The 20,028-nt window shown below is 45.0% G+C and overlaps 1 protein-coding gene across 2 annotated transcripts in view; it reads left to right on the forward strand.

The window, feature by feature from the left end:
• syt7a (synaptotagmin VIIa) overlaps nt 1-20,028 on the forward strand; it is a 124,585-nt gene that overhangs the window by 82,042 nt on the left and 22,515 nt on the right. The window contains exons 4-6 of one of the 2 annotated variants that reach the window (XM_035419141.1): nt 3,348-3,482; nt 11,212-11,583; nt 14,982-15,098. In XM_035419141.1, the coding sequence (XP_035275032.1) occupies nt 3,348-3,482; nt 11,212-11,583; nt 14,982-15,098 (624 nt within the window). Of the gene's footprint in view, nt 1-3,347; nt 3,483-6,889; nt 7,014-11,211; nt 11,584-14,981; nt 15,099-20,028 lie in introns of those variants that run through there. The other variant, XM_035419142.1, reaches the window with a different exon arrangement.

The following is a 20,028-nucleotide window of genomic DNA, read 5'->3' on the forward strand; positions in this document are numbered from 1 at the left end:
TGTATGGAGAACCAGACCTTCCCAGATACGAAATAAATAAAGGAATAAATAGAAAAACAAAAGTGAAAAAAGAATAAATGTCTCAGTAAATACGGAAATTAAAGTATATATGAAAATAAATGTGTGACTGTAAATGAATACCTAAAATAATTAATAGTTTATGTATACTTTTCTTTTTAAAATATATTCTGTATTTATGTATTTATTCATTCAACTATTTCATTTCTATCCCTGTATTTATTTTGTCTTCATCCATGTGATAATGAGGGGATGTGACTTTGACATTCAGAAATGGCAACCCAGAGGTACAGTAGAGTGGTGCAGGTCCTACATAGGTCAGTTAGTAACAAAGGACAAACAAAAAGAGTATACACTCAAAGGGAAATGGCACTCCCAATAATCAATCATTGGAATACAACGGAAATTGTTGAAAATACCAACATATTGCTGACTTAAGCTGGCATTTGTGACGGTTAGCATGCTAACGAGCTAATGTTAACTAGAACAGAATGCCTCTGATTAAGAACCTATTGCTTGCTAGCTAGGTAGCAGGGATAATTCTGCTAGCATCCCACTCTTGTCTTGTGTACAGAAAAGGTCTGCATAATACTGTACAATCAATACATGCATCGCCTCGCTCCTCCTGATGTTAATATTAATAGCAGTGACAGGAGCTAGGTCAACTAGCTTTAACTACCAGAGTGTGCTGACATCTGCCCATACACACAATTCTGTGCATCAGCTGTGTTGTTACATGTTGGTAACTTTGCGCCAAAATCGAATGTTGGAAAAACTAACCACAGTCAAATTGGGTTGTAACAGCCCTCTCTGTGGTCTCACCAGCGGAAGAGAGCACAGGCATCAGCAGGGCCAGGAATTCTATTTTTTAATTAACTGTGATAATTGTGATTTTTCTTCCCCTCAGACATTGTAGGGCCCCAGAGGGTTTGGGCCCTAAGGTTGGGCTCTGATGCACCTGTGTATTAACAGGGTTTGAGCCCTAGTACGCCTGTGTATTAACAGGCTTTGAGCCCTGGTACGCCTGTGTACTAACAGGGTTTGAGCCCTGGTACGCCTGTGTATTAACAGGGTTTGAGCCCTGGTACGCCTGTGTATTAACAGGGTTTGAGCCCTGGTACGCCTGTGTATTAATACTGGGCAGGAGATGCCGGATCCACACAATTAGGTCCTGGAACGCAGGCAGTCCAAAATGGATAAATCCGGGGTCCTGTTCCAGCAGGATCCGGCACAAATGAAGCACTGCCCACATCTTCTGATGCTCAAATTTGGACACATCATCTGTGATTTTCAGATGCACATTACAAACTCACCTGATGCCATATTCTGCCGTACAGACGTGAACTGTCCTTTCACCCACCCCAAACAGATTGGCAATGTCCCGGATGGACAACCCAGCCAATAAATAATTCTCCAAGGCCTCCACAGGCACGAAATGAGATGGGCATCCAACCCTGGCGAAACCTGGACTTTGTGACCGATTCAGGCGACAAGCCACTTCCTCCAAATTGCGCAGCACTATGGGATCAACATCTGTGTCCGTAGTTGCTGCTCTTTCCACCAAATTGTCAGCCAGTGCCTCCACATGGAACATGAAATAGTCGAGCTCTGCATTTTCGGCCAAGTTAGCCAGGAGTCTCAATTCTCTAGCTACCAATTGCCTGTCTGCAGCCATGTGTGAATTGTGTGTGCCATGTGCTTCTGTAGCCTAGCAACCGATGGGGAAGCAAGGCAATAAAAGCAAGTAATACAGAAAAACACAGATTAAAAATTAAAAAACAATATACATAAATTGAACATAAATTATTTGTTCATATATTTATCGATGTAAGATTTTATTTATTAATTTATTTCTGTGTACATTTATTTTTGCATTTATTTTCACATTCTTTTATTTGTTGTATCCATTAATTTAGTTTATTCATTCACTCATGTATTTCTTATTTGGCAGATGTGGTCCTCCATACACACAAGTGTAAGGTAAAATGTTATGTGCTTTTGATCAAGCAAACTTCAGCACAATTTAAAGTCATTAAAAAATCTGAAATTCCGTATTCAGTGCAAAGTTAATCTATGGATTTAGTTATTAAAACAGATACCTGAAATGCCATTCTTGGTGTCATGGTTGCAATATAGCTACTACTTTAGGTGGTTGAAGTCTCCAGTATCATCACAAAAGTGGAAGTTAAGTGCTCAAAATGGAACACTTTTTATTTAAATAGGGGTCAGTCCGTGATGTTACAATTTTACTCTATAGTATACCAACATGGTAACTATGAAGTCAGTGTATTTGCTTGGATACACCAGCAGTGAATCAGTCTTAAAATGGAGGCAAGCTAATTATAAATGTAACCAGTCCCTATAACACCTTATTCCCTAGAGTAAATCAGTACTATCTCTTTAAAAAAGAGTCAGCGTGACCCTTTAATACCAAAGGGAAAAAACAACAACTTTCTCTATGCAAATGTTTTGTTGCAGCAGTAAGCATGCGAGACCTGCCAGTTACAATTTCCATTGTGACATAATGAAATTATGATGTGCGGTGAAGAAGGTTGACGTGCTGGCGAGGCTTCTGTTGTGATTGTTGATATAAGTGTCTGGACGGTTTCCTCTCTTCATTTCCTTCCCTCCCCTGTGGCAGCGGCAGTGGCGGCAGCCTCTCCTCCCTCTTCGGCTATACATTCCAGTTAACAGCCTTCTCCTTCTCTGACCACTCATTTTCTGTCTCTCGCTCACACTGTCTTTCTCTATGATGGCTCGTTGCATCAGGTCTTGTGCTGTACCTGTGGAGTGCCAAGTGCTCTTCTGTTGTTTTCACTTTGACTTTGACTCTTCTTGGCTTTGTGACAGTGTCCCATATATTCTCTGTGTTATACATCCTTCACCTTTTTTCTTTTCCCTCTTAACAGAGAGACTTCTGGGATCTGCTGCTGAATTTAACTTTTCTCTGTCCATGTGCTGTGTTACTGGGAAATGTATTAATACTGCCTGGCGGGAGGGATTTTGGTTAAATGGCCATGCCCATTTCCCCTGGCTCCTCCCATATTTGCCCAAAAGTGGAAAAGCTGGATCTGGCATATCCTGTTCCAGTCACACCCTTTCTATCCCAAGACCCTTTTATGTTTTAATGATGTCCCACACACAAATAGTCCCTCCCCTTAATGAAGGCAAGACCCCACCCATTCTGTTTTAGTCCAACCACTCCCACTGTTTAAGAGAAAAAAAAAACAAGCAATTGTCCCTCTCCCGGGTATGAAAATGCCTCCACCCCTCCCCTCTCAGCTGTGATTGGTTGTGTTGCTCTGACCTGTCTCTCTCTCTGGCCACAGTGATCTAGACAGAGACTTTTGGAATAACAATGACAGCAGCACAGTGCAGCAGAAATGGAGCTCCTATCCACCCAAGGAGTTTGTACTAAACATTTCTCCCTATGCCCCTTACGGAGATCCTCGCCTTACACTCAAGTGAGTCTCAGTCGCGGCTGGTAAGAGACCTCTCTCTGTGCAGGGCTGTAATGAAGAGGGGGCACCCCCTCCCCCTGTATGTACTGCAGCCCCTCCCACCCCATTAACATCCATTCTCTAAATTACACCCACGGCCCCATTACATTACACTGAAAAATGGGAGAGCATACATCCAGTATACATGTATGCGCCATAACATGCCTTTGCAGCTCCAGGACAGCCCTATCAGATTAATTACATTTGCACATTTGTAAATGAAACATGTTTTTTTCACATTAGTTAGTATTTGCTTTCAAAATTGTATTCAGTCACCATCATAGTGCAATGATTAAATGACTATTTGTATTCTGTGCTCGAACGTATTTATCCATACGCACTCCTCTGAGTCACTAACATATAAGTGTGTGTTCCAATGAAACATTAATGTTATCATCAGTCACCTTCAGTTCAGTGGCTCATAACCAAAAAGCATTTAAAAGTTTCAAGAAGGCCTCATGGCAACAACCAATTTAAAAAGTCTGGAGGAGAGCCACAATAGTGTTAGAGTTCCATGTCTTTCCATTGCTGTCTTATTAAGAAATTCTCTTTCTTGTCTGTTATTATGTTTTAGTCTCCCTCTGCAAATCTGTTTAAAATGAGATTCAGCACACGCTGGAATTACTGTCGGCCCATCAAAGCCATCAGCGTGAGAAAAGATGCACAGCATGCACGTTGCATTGTGCGTGAATTTACTACCTCTGTGGGGAAATTCTGTCCCGTTTCATACAAGAGCAACAAACATTACTCCCACAGGGTTGATCCTGATGCGAGCTTCAAATTGCCGCTCATGCACATAAATATTGTTTTGCTTGGGTTTTGCTTGGGAGACTGTTCATACTTTCATCATGGCGCATTCTCACACAAACTACAGGAGCCCGGCAACATTTGTCCTGTCTCTCTCTCTTAGCCCAGTTTACGTGCCCCGCAACCCCTTACAAATAGAGACGCACATACATTAAAACCCCCCTATTCCCTACAGCCCTGCCAGTCTAACTGACCCCTAGCCTCTAACCTTTCACCTCCAGCCCATGGGCTGTTACCATGGAGACGGACAACCCTCAAATCCACTCATCGTAAAGAAAGCACATGCACACAAGCTCCAATCTTTGCTAGGACTGTCCCCCTTTTTATTTATTTATTTGTTTATATTTATTTATTTATTTCATGGAGGGTTGACCGTTGGACTTGGGCATGGTGTGGCTCCTCTTTCTTGGTTTTGTGTTATACAATATACCCTGTAATAGATTATTATTATTATTATTATTATTATTGTTGTTGTGCCTCTCACTCCCCCTCCCAATCTCCCCCAGCGTTAGGCTCTGGCTGTTTGTCTGTTTTAACACCAGCACTGTCTCCTAAACCCTCTCCTAAGTAATCCAGTGACTTTTGCCCTTAACCCAGCACACTCTAAAGATTGGGTATCTCATGCATTGACTTGCATGGTGTGGTCATGGGAGGCCCAATCCTGACAGTTATAAGCCATCTCTGGGCATCCAAATTCTCTAGCCCTTGCTTGTGAAGGCTTCTAAGTTTGACTTCCAACTGACCTCTTCACATGACTGTCCTGGACACTCTATAGATCAGATGGTTGCTTAGATGGGCCTGACTAACATGGACCCCCAAGTTTTTAGAAGTGTGGCTGGGGAAATATGAACACTAATGGATTAATGGAGGAATGAGGGTATCTTTAGCTGCAGAGTTTGAGAGCTTTATAGCCTGAGGTGATAGCTGCAGAACTTTACCAAAATCCATCCGGAGTACCACTGCTAATGTTTCGTAGGGCTTCATGGCTGGTCTACATAGTCTGTGAAACATTTCTCAATCTCTTTTTTCATCCAAGCTTTCAAATTTACTTGCTTCTCCAATCGAATTGTGTGATGCAGTTTGTAAGACCAAGACCAGCTTTTATACCAGATTGAATTATATCAGCAGTACATGTGCATCAGGTGATCTGATGACTGTTGCTAAGCATGGTCTTCAGAAACACCATTATGACTTTAGAGACCAATTTGACCATGAGGATAAGGCTCACTTAAACCCTTGGTCACAGCCACCCTTAGGTTAACCCCACTCTTAATCCACTTTCTCCACTGTGACCAGTGTCTCTGGAACATCTAGTAACATCTGGATTTTGTTGGAATCTGCAGCTCACAGTTTTTATTCTGACCGTGGCTGTGATTTTGTTGTTCTCAGTCTTGTGGTGGTGGCTGGTGTCTTCAGTGTTAATGTTCAGCCCGAGGCTGGTCAGTTGGTCTCGGTTACACGGAGAAAGATTTTGGCCTTTTGTGGATGCATTCACTGGGGTGAAGAACTGTGGACCTATTTCTCCTCGATACATGGACTAGAAAACCTAATGCTCTCACACCCTGTGCCTCCCAATGGTAAGGTAAATGATGACGCATACAGCTGTATGCCTGGCATAGATGCAAATCCTACAGTGTAGTCACCAGGGGGTGCCACTATGCCTTACTTTGAATATCGCTGTTGTCTTAAATACAGTCTATATTCCCTTCTGGCCCAGAAGTAATTGTATTGCGATGATGTAGGTCGTCATGGCAGCATCAAAAATTCTTTGGGCATCCCCAGGGTACTGAAAGCTGTCACAGTGCCCCACGATTGCCATCAATCATTTACTCTTGGGTTTCCAGTCATTTGCCCTAAAACATGGAAGGTTTGATACATTGATGAGAGGTTGTGCACCCCTGGACTCCCTAGCTCTCTCCTCAGACCTTCCATGAAAGATTCTGAAAAAGGCAAAGCAGGCTGAAGCCAGTCACTGGTTCCCCTATGTGCTCAAATAGCTGTTCTTGTCTTACATTATTTAGTTCCTGGCAGATATTACATCTGAGGCCATGTTTTGCTGCATACAGTTCAGTTTCTGGATAACCCATTCAAACAGAGAGACTTTTTTTTTACCACAGATATTTAGGTGAAGTGCCTTGCAGAGGGTGTAGTGGCAGAGCCAGCCGCACAGCTCATGAGCAGAGGTTCAGACAGATCCGGCTTGAAAAGCACCTGCTTTTTCCATTGCATGTACAGTACAGCAGACACATCCACCCACCATGTCCAAAGGGTTCGCAGATGCACCCAGTGAATCCCTCCCAGCTAACCTGGCGCCGTGACCGGACCCGATCCCCATAGGTGTCCCCGTAAACTGAAACGCTATGGCACGAGAGACTACCCCCCCCTACCCCCACCCTTCACCCTCTGCTTTGCTGTGTGGCTTAACCATGGATTTTTTTTTCCCGCCTGCACTGACTACCCTGTCACTCTCCACTTCTCTCCCTTTCTCTCCCTATTTTTCTCATCTACTCACCTCCTCCTCAGTGGGGCGGTACCTGGGGGTCAGAGGGGGGCGTCTGGTGGGGGTGGGGATGGGGGGGGTCCATGTCGCAGTGACAGCGTGAGGAGTATGGTGTCGGGGGGCAGCAAGGCTGGGAGGTGGCAGACCGTCCAGGGTCACATGCAGTCCGGCGCCCTGAGGCCCAAAAAGTGAGTGTCGGGGGTGTGGAGGACTTTGCTGGGGCGTGTTTGGGGGAATGCTGTGTGGTGGGGAGAAGGAAAAGGGGGAAAAGGATTCTCAGGTGAGTGAGTGTGCTGTGAACTGGGAGGGCAGGGTGATGGGTGAGGGGGTTTATGCAATGACTGTAATTGCTAACTGAGTGTGTTGGAGATACACTTTGGATAATGTGTGCATTGAAGACTAATAATAGTAGCAGAGCCAACACTGACTCACATATTGAGCTGACACGCAGTGCCCATGCTCAGAACATCCAGGAATGCAATGTGCAAGAATGAAGGAGATAGGAGATGGATCTGAACCCGAATGCCCTATTTGGAAATACGCAGTTAATGTATTTTAGACAGATATTGTTTTTTCCCGAAGTTGAACAATGACATTTGGAAGACTTTTTTTTATTTGTTACTCCAGAAATGGACTTTCTGATTTGAAAAAAGTGCATTAAATAGAAACAAGTCACTCTTTCCGTTGATTAAATAAAGGGAAATACACGTCTCACTCTGTAACTCCGTGTTGGTCCATCTAAATGAGCTAGTTCTGCAGGAGTGGCATAAGAAAACAATAGTAATTTCCGTGCACAATAAAGCATGCATTCAAATGCATTTCTCGACACGTTGACAGATGCATTTACTCATGACAGGTGACAGAAGCAGATTTAGGTGAGCTGGGTTGTTCACAGCTGCAGACTGCTGCTCACCTTTCAGTGTTTCCTCACTGATGCCGTGCTTTGAAATTATTTGTGATTTGACTTCCTTTGCAGAGATCCAAATAGCCTATTCTCATTGGGTTCATATCGCTGTAGTAGGGGGCTAAAGTGTGGGTCTCTCGTGGAGACACGCACACACACACACACACACACACACAAACAAACAGAAAAACTGAGGGAGTGGGATACTGCATGGACCTACTAGCTTAGTTACACCTCCAAAGTCAGTAGTATTTTGCTGTGTACGTCTAGTTATCTCTACTCCTGTCTTGAGCCAGCCACATCCAGCACCAAAATAATTTGTGCGAGGCAACACGCTTCACAGAGGCTAGCAGTAGGATCTTGCTTGACTAGCTAGCCAACAGTGACCTGCTAGCTAGTAACAGCCCATATTGTTCTTTCTGATAGTTAACAATGACTCAGAAGACTAAATAGTTGAGGTTGGTAGAGATTTGCTGGAGCTGCCTGCTCCCATAGCACCTGCAGTGTTTGAAGTGGCTGGAGCTAGCACTTGTGTTGCTCAGAGAGACTATTATGAAATACAGTTGCCTAATGCCTAATCATCTGGAACATATAGGTTTGTGTTGTTAGTGAAATACAGCTTTAAAAAGAAATTATCTGTTATAATGACCATACTTCATGATTCATGATATGTCAGTGTCAAATAATGAGTTTGGTGCTTTGAAAGCACAACAGTTGCAATCCACATGTACATGTAGACTATAAAACTTGCATTTCTCTCAATTACGCACCTTCCAATTGAAGCCCACCACCACTTCTGGCTTTCCATCCAAATTCAGATGCAGATACACATTGTTTTGTTTGTTGAACCGATAAACATTCATACATTTCTGCACACTTTGCAAATTAGTGTTTCCATGGTTTTCCACAAATGTGCAGGTTTTTTAATTACTGTAAATTAAACACAAACTCTTAAGCAGTATGTCTTGTGGTATCTAGAACAGCTTTGATTGCGTTTATCAAATCGCTGGAATGACCTGAAAGCAATGTGTTGGTGCAGAGAATTTCAAATCATCTTTCCAAATCAAACCAGAGTTCATTGCCCGAATAAAAAAAGTCTACACAATAATTACCAAAAACGAGGAACCTTATTCTGAAACATATGCACTAAAATGTTCAAACCTTCACAGTTTCACGCTCAAGATAATTTTAATTCTAAGTATATAAATAATAGGCCTAATTATTTTAATATTCTTATCCATCATAGCTTAAAATGCATGACAAGTATGCTGTGGAAACTAAAATGTTAATTCAAGTAAGGAACAGATAGGTGTTGTCTGGAGCTCACCATTCAACACAGAATTGAATAAACAGATGCTCCAACCTTATTGGGTGCTACTTCTCTGGTGGGTTATTGGATGCTACTGACAAGCCCACAGCAGCAGCCACCTCACTGCAGCGTCTCGGCTACCTTAGAGGTGCGAGCTCTGACAATCTGCTTCTTGGGGGCACTGTTGTGTAAGCCATTGAAAGCTGAGCTCCTGAGTTTAACAAGTCAAAAATAGAAACCAATTTCGTGTGCTGTATATTTAGAAGTTTGGCAAACGCTGCCTCTCAGGCCCAAACACAATGACAGCAGGAACGTTAAACCCGACGCCAGATTCTCCGTGATCATTCCGTCTTAATTTCGCACGTTGTTTTCGCACCTCGTGTCTGTGAGCCCTCCCCCAGTCTTTCTGCACCCCCCACTTCCCTCCTTCTCCCCTCTTCTCTCCACCCTTTCGCTACATCACCCTTCCTGCTTTCTGTTCTATCATCTCTTTCTCTGCCCCTCCCTTTCTCTGTCTATAATTGGATTCTATTTTCAGGCTGCTATAAGTGTCTGTGTCTCCTGTGTGTGTATGTGTGTGTCTCGCGCTCTGCACCCCCCCCCCTCCACTGTCACCACCAATCACTCTCTCCTTCCCTTTTCTGCCCTCCATCAAATATCTCCCTCGCTTATTTCCCCGCCGTTTCTGCGCACCCGTGCTGATTTTCGCTCTCTGTGGGGTCCGTTTCACTCCTGCCTTTCTCGCGCGTGTCTCATCTCTTTCTCTTTCTTACACTATCCCTCTTTTTTTTGTCATTTTCATTTTTTTTAAAAAGAATAGACATCAAAAGGGAACAGAGAGCCGAAGACTGCGATAACAAAAGAATAATTAGACTTAAACCGATATGACACGCTGAATTTACTGCTTCCTCGTGGTTATACTGAGTCTGCTGTCACTCAGGAAATTTTCTACCTCCCAAGTTCCTCCTGAATTTTAGGATTTTTTTCGTTGCCGGAGACAGCGACTCGTGTAAGCGTGAATCTGCCGTTTGGTATCTCCTCTTGGATCTGAATCAACGCTAACTCGAGGCACAGCCTTGTAACACCCCCCCATTCAGACGAGTATATAATAAAATATAATAAAGGCTGTGCTGCGTTTAAAGTGAATCATGCACTTAGGGAGACAATGAGGGAGAAATTGCAAGCAAGGAGTTATTGCCATTATTAATTTGTTCCACAAAAGCGGCCGTTCAGAGTGCTTTTTAATGCTATTTAGGCATTAACCCGATGAGCAATGCGAGGAAACAGACTCGCGGAATTACAAACAGAGTGCTGGAACTGGATGTCGTATCAGAAAGGTTGATTGAATGAAACGTAGAGAAAATGGAGAGGGAAGGGCAGACGGATAAACAGAGAAAAGGAATATGGCAATTAAAAGGGTACACGGTGTAGAGGGGATGGAGCTCAATTAATGGGCGGAGAGGGAAAGAAGGACTGACGGAGGATTGTTTACCAGAATTCTTTTCCTCTCGGAGAGATGAGGCAGCGTTTGTAAGTGGGAAAGGGGGTAGAGTCATGGCAAGTTAAAAGAGATGATACGCTCGGAAGAAAAGTAAGCAAGTGTTTCGTAACTGATAGAAATAAAGTAGGACAAAGTGAGAATAGGACAAGATCGGACCTCACAAATCACACAAATTAGAGACCCACTCCTGGGCAGACACACCCACTGCTCAGTCCTGTAGTGCGTGCATATGACCAGGACACAGGAGAGCATCGCATACACACACCATGCGGCCACAGGCGACACAAGCAAACATAACACAGCAGCATGCCATGCAGTCACACACTAGCTAATCACATGGGAGACCGACATGCTCTGCATAGCCGTGTAGCTGTGAAGAATGGGTGTGCAACTTCTGCTGGTGCTACCACTCTGGCCTCACCCTGGTTTCTTTCTTTCTCTCCCTCTCCCTCTCTCTCCTCTTTTCCTTCCCTCCTTCCTCTTTCCCCATCCCAATTCCCTTCTCTCAATCCTTCCCTCCCTTTCACACTCTCTTCAAACCTTGCCCCTCCCTTCTTCCTTCCTCCTCATGTTTGGATCCTTCTCTTCCGCAACCACTCCTTCTAACTCCTACCTTCCCACGCTGCGCCCTGCTCCTCCCCGCCTCTCCTCCCCCCGCTCCGGGGCTGCCAGCTTCGGGGACCCTTCCCTCTCCTCGGCCGCCACCCTGGAGCACATCCCCTCGTCGGCGGCCGCCCGGCCGCGCACGCTGATGCGGCAGCAGAGCCTCCAGCAGCCCCTCACCCACCCGCCGCAGCCGGGCCCCAACGACCTGCCGCCCACCTCCCAGAGCCTGGGCCAGCTGCACACGGGGCCCGGCCAGCCGGGGGGAGGAGGCGGCGGCGGCCTGCGAGGGGGCCCCCGGGGGGTGAGGGGGAGCCCGGCGGGGGCCGGCTCCTCCCGGTACAGGGGGGCCGGAGGGGGGCGCTCGCGCTCCAACCCGGGCAGCTGGGACCACGTGATGGGCCAGATCCGTAACAGGGGCCTGGACGTCAAGTCCTTCCTGTGAGTCTCTCGCTTTTTTACGCTTCTTCATTCTTCCGGGCCTTCCCTAACCTGTCTGTCCTTCCTTTACCGTCTGCGGAGTTCATTATCTGTCTGCGCTCTTTAAACCGCGGGTAGCAAACTCCGGTCCTGGAAGGCTGCTGGTTTTTTCTGAAGTCCTTTCAATCAGCAGCCGATTTAGGCCTAGGAAACCAGGTGTGCAGCCGACCCAATCAATTGCTTAAATTAAGCGCTTAAGTGTAGGCGCACATCAGAAACCGGCAGGCTCGGCGGCCCTCTGGGATTCGAGTTTGAGACGCCTGCTTTATACTTTCACTGGCCTTCAGTATTCTATATCTGCATTTTATATCTGATTTATTCCCTGTTACCGATTCACTTGTACTTCTTTGCTTGAATTGCTACACTGTTCTTTGTTTTTCTTGTACATTTAGGCTTCTGAACATTGCCTTCATTATGTACTTATTTATTTATCTTCATGCTATGTTATTATTTTGACTGTCTGTTCAGACTGTTCCTTGCTTATCCTCGTAATCGTAAACCTTTCCACCTGTTTCAGTTATTCACGCTTCACTTGTTTTTCATGGCTGGGTATTCTTTTTCATGTCTGTCTGCTTTCTCTATGATTTATTTTGCAACTTTGACCCCCACCCCTAATTGTCCAATGACACTTCTTGTGCTGATGTCTGTGCGTGTACATGTTTACAGTTTGTGTGTATGTGTGTGTGCATGTGTGTGTGTGTGTGTGTGTGTGTGTGTGCCTGTGTTTGTGTGTATGTGTATTTATATTACCTAGCTAAGTAATATGCATGCTAGTATTATTGAAAGATGAATGTGAAAATCTGTGTTTTCTGGTATTCACAAGCATTTCTGTGCATGTGTGTATGTCTGTGTCTGGTGGGTGCACGTGTGTGGGTGCATGTGTTTGTGTGCATGTGTGTGCATGTGTGTGTGTGTGTGTGTATGTGTGTGTGCGCGTGTGAGAGTCTGTATAATGTGTTTATATCACTGTGTGGGCATCAGTGTGCATTAGTGTAAAGACGGGTTAAGCTACTGTGCATGAATTCCCTTTAACCCCACAGTCAGCACAGCATTGATCCTCTGTCTGCAGCATCATTACTCCCACAATGAATTGTCACGGGTGGCCAGAGGGAGGGGCGGGGAGGGAGAGAGAGAGAGAGAGAGAGAGCACCAGAGACAGCGGGTGAGAGAGAGCAAGCCAGAGAGATAGAGGGAGAGAGATGTGGAAAAAGGAAAAAGCAAATTACTCGAAAATTTTAATGGGAAAAAACGGGGAGAAAAATCATTGGAAACTGCTGAAAATCGATGCTTCAAGAGGCAAGATGCTTCAGCTGCTTTGGTGTAAAGACCAAGACATTGATCACAGTGTGTATGTAATGTAAAAAAAAATAATAACGATAAACAAATCATTTATTCCCAGGTAATGGTCTTCCAAGATAATAAATTATGGTAAAGAGGTAGCGACGTGTCAGATGGTGGACAAACGCAACCCATTATCGTAACCCTTTGTTGTGTTGACCGGTGTGCCCTCTTATCTAATTCGCCGTTTAATAAAACTTGCAGGTGTGAGATGTGGCCTTGAGTTTTCAGCTGAGTGAATCATGGGAGGTGGGGCGGGGGCTGATGTGGAAGTGATCCTTTTATGTGACCAATGGGACGCCCTGGTGTTAATGACACCCAAGGGCCCTACCGTATCAAGCACCCCCTTGTCATGGGTGTTTTGGCAATATTGTTCTACCAACAACACCTATTTAAGCATAAAAAAGTGTGTCTGGGGGGTGGTGGAGCACTGTGATCAATGGATTAATGGAGAGGAAAGGGATGGATGAGCGAAAGAGAAATTAAGCTTGTGAGAGGAAGTGTGGAAAGGATGGGAAAACGTGAATGGAGATTAGATGGCAAAGAGAACAAGAAATACAGAAAGGAGGGAACAGGGAACAGGTGGAATTTTAAATTTAAGGAAGATGGTTGGATAGGAGAAGGACAGGTAGAGGTTGGGGTTGCAGGATTAAAAAGAGGGGACAGCATGACTGAGCAGGAGGGATGGGTGACCGGTGGAGAGAGTGAGACAAGGGGATGGCAAAGGTGGATTCACTGAAAGAGAAATCTTGGTGAATTTTTGTTGTGTAATTGAAAGAGCGAAGTTGTTTAACTAAAAAAAGGCATGGAAATTGAACTTTGGCATCATAATACCAGTATTCTTTTGTAATTTTGTATGTAGACAGATTTTAAATTTTTGACAGATCTTTAGATTTTCAGTGCATACAGTATGCTTTCACTACCAAGTAAATGTCTGTAAGTTGAAAGAGGAAAGACCTGGCTAGCTAGCTGCATCTCTGTAGTTTAATTAATTGTAATGAAGTGTCTAAAGCCAGCAAGCTAGATAAGCCACTTGTTTAAAGAAATCATGTGTAGCTAGATAGCTAGCTTGAAAAACATGTATAAAATGGATGGATATGGCTAGTATTATTTTCCATATAATTTCATTTAAAAAACAATTTGCATTTCTGAAGTGAGCTGTTCTTTTGAACTGCAATACAGCAATAGCAATCAGACGCGGGTCAAATTTATGGACACATTAAGTATTCTTTTAGCTGAATCTTCTTTTAATTGAAGTTTGCAAATGCTGGGATGGATGTAGGAAGGGGAGACGAGGAGAGGGCATGAGGAGGAGAGGAAGCCTCTAGCAAGGGACAGACCTATGGGAATGGGAGAGAGAAATGGAGACTGGGAGATGATGTAAAGAGAGAAAGAGCAGTGACCCAGAAAGCTGTGACACGCCGAGCTCCTCAGGATACGGTGACACTCAAATAGAAACAATTAGTCCAGATCTCCTTAATGAGGCTTAATTAAATCTTAACTCTGGAGGAGGGAGAACGAGAAAGGTGAATCTTAGGGGAGGAAGAGAGGGATAGGAAAGGGCACCGTAGAAGATACTTCCGTTCGTGTGCGTCTGTGTGCATGCACATGTCTGCCTCAGTGTGTTCGTACTGTATATGTGTGTCTAAGACTTGTGTGAATGAGTGTGGCATCTGTTTGTGTGTGTGTAAGAGAGACTGTGGCCAACAGAGAGAGAGAGAGAAAGTATGTAAACATCTCTATATCGTATGTTGGGTGTGTGAGAAGGCCTTTATGTCCTCTCATCTGTGAGACTGTACCAGTGCTTATTCGCTCACCTTTTTCTCTTTTCCCCTTGTCTGGTGGGATACCCATCCTTCCCCTGTCTATTCGTCCTTCTTTTACACTCTCTTTCTTTTTTTCTTCCACCACTTCCTACCCGCCTTCCTGTCCCACGTACTCGCACCCCCTGCTGTCCTTGGCTTTGGTTCTCTCCTTCTGTTTATTTCCTGTTCCCCTCTTGTCTCGTTCTTTGGGATCAGTGAGGGGAAGATGGTGGTCCTCTCTCTGGCAATCGGGCTGGCAGAGCAGGACGACTTCGCCAACATCCCCGACCTGCAGGAGGTGCCAGCCAGCCACGAAAACCCGCCAGACAAGAGGTACCAGCCAGAGAGTGCACGTGAGAGAGAGAGAGATGGGCGGGAAAGGATGAAGGGAGTGGCGAAAGGGAAGGAGAGAGTGAGAAGAAATCCGCAAGAAAATGTATGTGTGAGGGGGACAGGCAGATGCGGGGTGGGGGGGTGGGGATTACGGTTCATCGTAAAAAAAAGTGTGATTTAATGTCCAATATGAAGCTTCTGCAAACTATTTCCTCCAAGCTCATATAAAATGTAGAGGACATACACCCATTTGCAGATTAGCCAATTAGCTCGTAATAAAAAATTTGAAATCGGTTGCACACTCTTGCGCCCCAATTTAGCTTTGCCTATGAAATACAGTAAGATCCAAGATATCTGCATTGGCAGTGTCTTTGTCACACCCTGCCAAAGCAGTAATTACCATATTTAATAGAGTCAAATTGTCTTCTTCATCTTTTCATCATTGAGCACAAAAGGACTGATTCTAACTAGCCGCTGATCGCCGCGGTTAGCGCTGAGAGCCAATGGGGAGAGCTTAGTTAATTTGGCGAGGACACTGAGTGAAGGCCCATTGAGCTGGAGAGGCTGGTTTCCGATCTGATTGGCCGCTTTTGTATTTTCCTCCAGGCTGAGAAGGGTATGAAAGCCTTGAGCGAGTGGTAATGGGATTAATCACTCTCGTAAATCATCTTAATGGGATTCTCATCCGTACAGTCACCGGTTGATCGGCCATTGGCTAGCCCGTGAATCGGTTGAGAACGGCCGAGCCGTTAGCGTGTAATTGGCTTCCTTCGGCGCAACACGTATGCGCGCGTGTGCTACCGTTCATCTCTACACTGCCCTTCGTTTTTCCCCTCGCTCCTCGCGCTGTCCTCTTTTTTTCTCTCGAGTCGCGGGTCCTCGTCGTCTTCTCTCCCCTCGTCTCTCCCTCGTTTTCGCCTTCTCCGACATTCGCTTTCTTCCCCCCTTTTGGTCTGCGTTCTCCTTTGTCGCTCCCACCTTCTCCATCGCGTCGCTTCTCCTCGTTAGCCTCCCTCGTTCCTCTCCATCTCGCCCTTCTTCCGTCTCCGCTCCTCGGCGGCAGACGCGGCGAGAACGTCTTCGTTATTCGGGAATGTGGCGAGTCTCTTACGCAAACAGCCGCCTATAAATAAGCCGCCTCCTGTCAGCCGCTTCACGGCCGGCATCGCGGAAAATTTTTCTTTTCTGTCGTCAGGTTCGGGAGAACGACGAAAAGATTGACAGGTACCGTGGCCAATTCCCAGACGGGGGAAAAAAAATGAGCTCTGTAATCAGTCTGGTGATAAATCCCTGGAAACGCCGTAAAAACCGCTATTATCTCGCACGGCGCTAAAAATGCAACGATCATATGTCTTCAGGATGCTGATGCCGTGTGAACTGTTTGCTGCATCTGGCCAATTTTGTCGTTATTACACCTGCAAGTGCTCGGCGGTTTAGTGTATTCACATACCGATGTGGTGCGCGTATACGGTTGGCAATTAGAAAGTGGGTCAAATGCAGTGTATGGGCTTTTCCTCACCTCGTTTGAGATGTTTCAAATTAACTTTGACAGCGAAAGGAAGGGACCTTAAACATTTATGCCGTTCATATATCTTTTACCGCGTTGAAACGGCAAGTGGAAAAGACGAGATTCCGTCCCCGCTCGATGTTCCTGTGAATCGGGCCAGGCTCAGAGCGAGCTCGGAAACCGCCTATAGATCTCCGTGACATTTTGCGCACGCTCTCCGGTTCTGTTTCTGTGGTCCTCCGGATTTGTTTTGCCTTTTGAACCTCCAATGTCGTGGTCAAAACAATAAAAAAAACGTCGTTTCGTCTTCCCTCCCCTCCCCTCCCCCGGACATCTGTCAAGTGCTGGGTTTTAATCAAAGTGAATCCTAAATGTGGTGGGTGAAGCCAGCGAGTGGAGTCAAGTGTCCCTTGGGAACCAATAACCGCCTCTATTCATCACCGGCTTTTCCGCTCTTCTGCCCGAAACACCGTCAACAACAACTAAGACCAATTTGTCTCACAAAAACCGCTTCACCTCGGTCTTGCTTCCTGCCTCCGGATGCCCTCTGGCCCTTCGATGGAGCCAGCAGGCTGAGAATGATGGGGAATTTATAATGCTTGTGAAAAGACAGGGATAGGTGGGGGGGAAAAAATATGGTTCATCCCCAGAACTGAACCGATTTTTCACAGAATATTTATAAAGTTTCAAAAATAACCCCCCCCCCCCCCCCCCTTTTGATTTCTGACAGTGTTGTTTCAGACCGTGTGCGACGTAGCCTGTAGATGGGCACCTGAAGCAACCTTAGGCCTACTGGAGGAAACAAAGAATGCAAAAAAAATACATATGATTTACATATTGCTTGCGACGTATTTGTTAAAATTTTCTGATATTCGCTATTCTAAGATGCCCTAAAAATGTTACAAAAGGTTAACTGTCACATAGGTTACGCAGCTGATAAATTAGCTGGCAAGCAAATTATGTTCTGTTAATAATAATAATAATCATAATAATAATAATGTTGTTGTTGTTGTTGCCGTTGTGCAAGCACTGAGGTTTGTTATGACTGTTGTTGCTGTCCACCTTTTTTTTTTTTTTCTGCCACTAATTTTCAGATGCGACACCTTCGCCGCTCTGATAACATTACCATAACGGTGTACCTGCACAATATCTCTGATCTAATAACAGCCTAACCACATTATAAATGTCACTCTGGTCACATTCTAAGCACTCCAAACGTTCTAACTCTGCTTCTAATCACAATCTGATCTCCGCGTTAATTACATTCTAATTAGGCACTGAACACATCCTTATCTCAACTCCAGCCACTCTCATCACATTGCAAATAACATTCGCAAACAGAATGGCGTGCCACCCCCAATTTGCCCCTGAATAAAATAATAAATAAATTAGAAATTAGAATAAATTAGAATGCCTCAAAATTAGAATCTGTTGCCCCTCCTTGTTATTGCATGTGCCTTCTGCATTTTTTCTGCCATTAATTGCTTTCTGATGTTTTTCTAATGACTCTCAATTATTACAACATCACCATTCTTATTGCCTGTAGCCATATTTTTTTCTCATTATTGCTTGTATAATTATCCTGATTTTGAATGTTTTTTAAATAACTCTTTAATGATTGTGAATGTGGGTGTAACATAACAATAAGCACCGTTTCTGGCCTAATCGTAATGTCATCAATCATTATAAATACATTTTGTCCACATTGGAATTGTAGTCTAATCTGCATTCTACCTCATTCTAATAAAGTTATAACCGTATTCGAAACACATAAGAAGCTTACATTTAACCAAGTTGTACTCTTACCACATTCTCATTACACTCAAGCATAATCCAACTGCTCTCATTATAGTGTGGCTATACACACAACTGAAGCTTGAAGCTTGGCTTAATAATAAAAAAATGTAATTCAAAAATGGCTTCATTAGGGAAGTCTCCTTTATTAATTATTATTATTATTACTTTTCTAGCCATTTTCTTCCACCTTTTTTTATCGTGAGAGAATCCCAACTTTTATCACAACAGCATTTTCATTCTGTTGTGAAAGCATGAGCATCATAATGACATTCCCCATACCATCAGAACATGCCTCCCTAATACTGTCCAAAATGTTATTTAAAAGTGGGTTTATTGCACTTCTTGCAGCTATAATAATAAAAATAACAATATTATTATTGTATCTGTTATTATTATTATTGTTGTTGTTGTTGTTGTTATTATTATTATTCATTGTAGTAGTAGAAGTAGTTGTAGTGTTGGTAGTGCATATCCCTGTTACTTCCATAGAGGACAGCTAGCCGGCTTCTTTACGCTGTTTATATGCAGAGACGCTCCACATGGCAAATTAATTTCAAAGCCAGTGTAATGCGCTGCGTATTAGCCTGACAGCATTGCACGGTGGCAGCCCCGATAAGGCTTCTTGGCGGGGGGACTCGTATGACAGTGTGCAAATTGCTCGATTTCGATAAGGTTATTGAAAATTAATGTCACAGCTCAGCATTTTTACAGTGCGGAAATAAAAATTTGCCCGCGTGTGACAGTTTGATCCAGGCAGACCTACAGCGCGGAGGGTGCCGCCGAACTCGCGATGTGGCTAGCGGTGACGGAAATAAATTATTTCGCCCTAAAACTTCGAAGTCCCTTTCACGCTTATAAAATAGAGGCCCGTCCTGAAACTGTTCAGTGCCACTTGGGATTTACGGTTCACGCGACGCTACGTTGCAGTGATACATCTCAAGGCCGTTCTACAGACTTCAATCCCGGGAGTTAGATTTTGCTCGATTTGCTCGGTCATTCTTAGCGAAAGCGAGCAAGCCGGGGGTTTTAAGCTCGACGAAATCAAGTCCGCTTCTGACGCTATGATACATTTTCGCAGGTTTCCCGCCGCACTTTATTGCGAAATCGACAAAAGCCGATGAGAACCTTTTATGGCGATAAGGGGGGGAAAAAAAACACGTTTCTGCGGCTTGGTCACTTCTGACATCCTCGAGAGATTGATCGAAGGGCTGTTGTTTAAGCGTTGATTGAATCTTTGCGGCCGATCCGTCACGCGCTAGCCTTGGCCGATGAGTGGCGTGAACCGGAGCGGAGCCGTTTCCCCCATCTCGGGGCCGTGCTGACGGGTAGCCCGACGCCTGACCGCGGCCCCATCAGTCACGTCCGGCGGGGGGGGCCGTCGCGCGCCGCCCGTCGGACATCGTGCCGCCGTCACCGCGGGCTAAGCGCGTGTTTACGGACGCTCGTTCCCACACCAGGCCCGGTTCGCTCGTTCATCGGTCGTCTTTTTCCATCTTCCCTCGCTTCCCCCGCGCTCCTGCGTGCATCCCTTTTCCCCCTCCGTTTCCATCCTCACCTACTCTACCCCACCCCCTGCCCTCCCTCCCTCTCTCCCTCCTGCCCTCTCCCTCTCTCCCTCCCTCACCC

This window comes from Anguilla anguilla, chromosome 5 (assembly GCF_013347855.1).
Source record: "Anguilla anguilla isolate fAngAng1 chromosome 5, fAngAng1.pri, whole genome shotgun sequence".
Lineage (NCBI taxonomy): Eukaryota > Metazoa > Chordata > Actinopteri > Anguilliformes > Anguillidae > Anguilla > Anguilla anguilla.